Source organism: Herpailurus yagouaroundi, unplaced genomic scaffold, assembly GCF_014898765.1.
Source record: "Herpailurus yagouaroundi ecotype Mexico unplaced genomic scaffold, PumYag 210, whole genome shotgun sequence".
Lineage (NCBI taxonomy): Eukaryota > Metazoa > Chordata > Mammalia > Carnivora > Felidae > Herpailurus > Herpailurus yagouaroundi.
In genome coordinates, this window is record NW_024412441.1 from 11,747,760 (window position 1) to 11,751,596 (window position 3,837).

Genomic DNA, 3,837 nt, shown 5'->3' on the forward strand with positions numbered 1-3,837 from the left:
AGAGAGAGAGAGAGAGAGAGAAAGAGAGAAAGAGGGAGAGAAAGAGAAAGAGAGAGAAAGAGAGAGAAAGAGAGAGAGAGAGAAAGAGAGAGAGAGAAAGAGAGAGAGAAACAGAGAGACAGAGAAAGAGAGAAAGAGAGAAAGACAGAAAGAGAGAGAGAGAGAGAGAGGAAAGAAACAAGCAAGTAAGTTCTCCATTCAGTTCATAACAGTCCAGATCTTACAGCAACTTCAGTAAATAGTGGAGGAATAGGGTTATATCCTACTCAGGCATGTTAACAGATAGCTGAATAGAAAAGGGTAAGGCAAAGGGTGAAGTAGATATTAGGTCCGTAAATTATTTGCACTTAACAGCAAAGCTTAGCTAGTCCCAGGCGCCTTCCTCCCACATTCAGGTTGTGGCCAGATGGTTTCCCCAGTGGGCCATCCAACTCTAGGAATATATACACAAGTTGTTCTGTTCATTTACAGTAAGCACCATTAACCCTTGAGCTTAGTCTCAAGGGCAGACAGACTTTGAGAAGAGAAAAAAAAAAAATCAGGAAGAAACCCAATCATTTCCACCCTGTGCAAAAACAGTGATGTATTTGCCTTTCTGGATCCAGGATGTTGATTCTGTTCCTTTTTGTATTTTTCTAGCTCTGAGCTTCATCCAATTTGCAACAAATCTATTTTAAGGCAAGAAGTTGATGATATGACTCAGGCTAGGGGTCAGAGAGTCTCTCTGGCAGAAGACGAGGAATCCAGTTACACCAAAGGATTTAACATGATGTACAGTGAATTTGACTATGACTTATGCAATGAAGTGGTTGATGTGACTTGCTCCCCTAAGCCAGATGCATTCAACCCATGTGAAGATATCATGGGGTATGATATTCTAAGGGTCTTGATATGGTTTATTAGCATCCTAGCCATCACAGGGAACATCATAGTGTTGATGATCCTGATAACCAGCCAATACAAACTCACAGTTCCCCGGTTCCTTATGTGCAATCTAGCCTTTGCTGATCTCTGCATTGGAATCTACCTACTGCTCATAGCATCAGTTGATATCTACACCAAAAGCCAATACCACAACTATGCCATTGACTGGCAAACTGGAGCAGGCTGTGATGCTGCTGGCTTTTTCACAGTCTTTGCCAGTGAGCTTTCAGTCTATACCCTGACAGTCATAACATTGGAAAGATGGCATACAATCACCCATGCCATGCAGCTAGAATGCAAAGTACAGCTCCGCCATGCTGCCATCATCATGCTGCTAGGCTGGATCTTTGCTTTCACGGTCGCCCTCTTTCCCATCTTTGGCATCAGCAGCTACATGAAGGTGAGCATCTGCCTGCCCATGGATATTGACAGCCCCTTGTCACAGCTCTATGTTATGTCCCTCCTTGTGCTCAATGTCCTGGCCTTTGTGATTATCTGTGGCTGCTATGCTCACATCTACCTCACAGTGAGAAACCCCAATATCGTGTCCTCCTCTAGTGACACCAAGATCGCCAAGCGCATGGCTATGCTCATCTTCACAGACTTCCTCTGCATGGCACCCATCTCCTTCTTTGCCATCTCTGCCTCCCTCAAGGTGCCCCTCATCACTGTGTCCAAGTCAAAGATCCTTCTGGTCCTGTTCTACCCCATCAACTCCTGTGCCAACCCCTTCCTCTATGCCATCTTCACTAAGAACTTCCGCAGGGATTTCTTCATTTTGACGAGCAGGTTTGGTTGCTATGAAATGCAAGCCCAAACTTATAGAACAGAAACTTTATCCACTGCCCACAACTCCCATCCAAGAAATGGCCACTGCCCTCCAGTTCTCAGAGTTACCAATTACACACTTGTCCCTCTAACCCATTTAGCCCAGAACTAAAACATTAGGTGCAAAATGTATCTCAGTGTCAAAGGATAACTGAAGTCTCACTTTTGAAGTATATGCCATGGCATAGCTGGCAGAGTACTCTACATACTTCATCCTATTTAATCTTCCTAGCACACCTGTAAGGTAAATTGCTCAGGAACTATTACTCCATGTGATAGATTAGGAAGCTGAAGTAGTAACAACATTCATAATTAAAACAATACATTTGTTTTATGCTTTATGATGTTCACAGTGCTTTTGTTCAGATCATCCCAACTGATCCTTATAAAAGTCCTATTAACCAGGATTATTCTTGGAGTTTTATAGACAAGTAAATCAAGACTCAAAGGATTAAGTGACTTGTTCCAGATGGCTTGGCTTATAGGAAGCAGAGCCACAATTAGGTCTTCCGATTCCCAAAAAAACTTCCAAGGGAAGCAGCACAATGTTCATTCACTTATTCATTCATTCAACAAATATTTACTGAGTACCTATGTGATGGCTTTGTTATGCGTCAGCTTCAATAAGGTAAACTACATTTCCCAGAATCCCCTATGTGCTTCCCGTCATGATGGGCTACAGAGAAGATTGTTGGGAAAAGAGATTAAGGGAAACTCTAGCCATTTTGTCACTCTTACACTTTGTTGCTGATCTGCTGATTCAGCTCACTGCTATGGAGCAGCCACTGGGCCTGGAAATGCTGTATCTTCCCTTGGATCCTCCAGGCAGTCTGACTCCTGGGCCAGGTACATGTGCTTCATTCAATGATGAAGAACCTCGGCTGCTGCAAAATTCTGTTAAGACCAAGGGGAGAGGCAACAAGATGGAAATGGGGCTCAGTTTTATCTTGTGGGGTTCCATCTCGTGTGGTGGCTTCCAGCATGCTAGTGGTCTTCCCTTTATCACTGCCTCTGTTGTGTACTTGAGCTCCAGCATGAGATGCATGCCTGGTTCTGCTTCTTTAGTTATAGCCTAATTTGTAGAAGATAGAGCCTACTATATGGCATGTATGTAGATTATAATGTTAAGAACCTAGCGGCTTTGGAATTAGAGCTAAGACTTTATCATAAATCCTCAATAAGCGAGGACACTATACTATCTCTCCAGGCTCAACTTATTCATGTTAATTGGAATTGGTTAGAATTCCTAACTATTGGGCTTATTGTGAGAAGTGAGTAAGAAAATGTTAAGTGCTTTAGTGTTATAGTAGGCTTGATACATTTTAGTTTACCCTTCTCCCCCTTGACCAATGCCCAGTACTCCTGACCCTTGATCTAGAACTCATTCCATTATACCATGTTGTTCCTAATAAGTAACTATATTTCCCATATTTATCTTCCTGAAAGACCCAGTCTAGAAAACCTGGACCATAAATTCCAACCATAAATCTCCACCAAGCACTGTTCCATAACCACCTCACAAAGCTCTGAGTCTCCTCTCAGAGTATGCTCTTTCCATGTTGAAGCCAATCCTTCCTCCTCTTGCCTTGTGGCAGACATTTCATAACTTTGTCCCAAAAGAATTAACAAGGAAGTTCATATAGGGCTGGAAGAAAAAGCAATCATTTCTCCCTATGTGCCCTAGCATCATCTTGATCTGTTGTGAGCATCAAGTGAACAATAGAATGGTTATCTTTAAAAATAGTGTAGACCAGGGTGTCTGGCTGGCTCAGTGAGTTCAGTGTCCAACTGTTGATTTCAGCTTAGGTCATGATCTCACTGTTTGTCAGAGGGAGGCCTGGGTCAGACTCTGCACTGACAGCACAGAGCCTGCTTGTTTCTCTCTCTTCCAATCTCTCTCTCTGACCCTCCCCCACTCAGTCTCTCTAAATAAACGTGAAATAAATAAAAATAAGTAGTCTAGACCTAGGCTCTTCAGTACAGTAGCCACTAGCCACATGTGGCTACTGAGCACTGGAAATATGGCTAACCAGTATGAGACATGCTATAAGTGCACACAACAGACTTGATTTCAAATAGTTACTG

General features: G+C 42.8%; 1 protein-coding gene across 1 annotated transcript in view; it reads left to right on the forward strand.

Annotated features, from left to right (window-relative positions):
• Nucleotides 1–3,522, forward strand: part of FSHR (follicle stimulating hormone receptor) — a 187,760-nt gene extending 184,238 nt beyond the window's left edge. Inside the window, exon 9 of the mRNA XM_040453628.1 lies at nt 640–3,522. Within this exon, the coding sequence (XP_040309562.1) occupies nt 640–1,864 (1,225 nt within the window). The 3' untranslated portion in view covers nt 1,865–3,522. The remainder of the gene's footprint in view (nt 1–639) is intronic.
• The last annotated feature ends 315 nt before the right edge of the window (nt 3,523–3,837 follow it).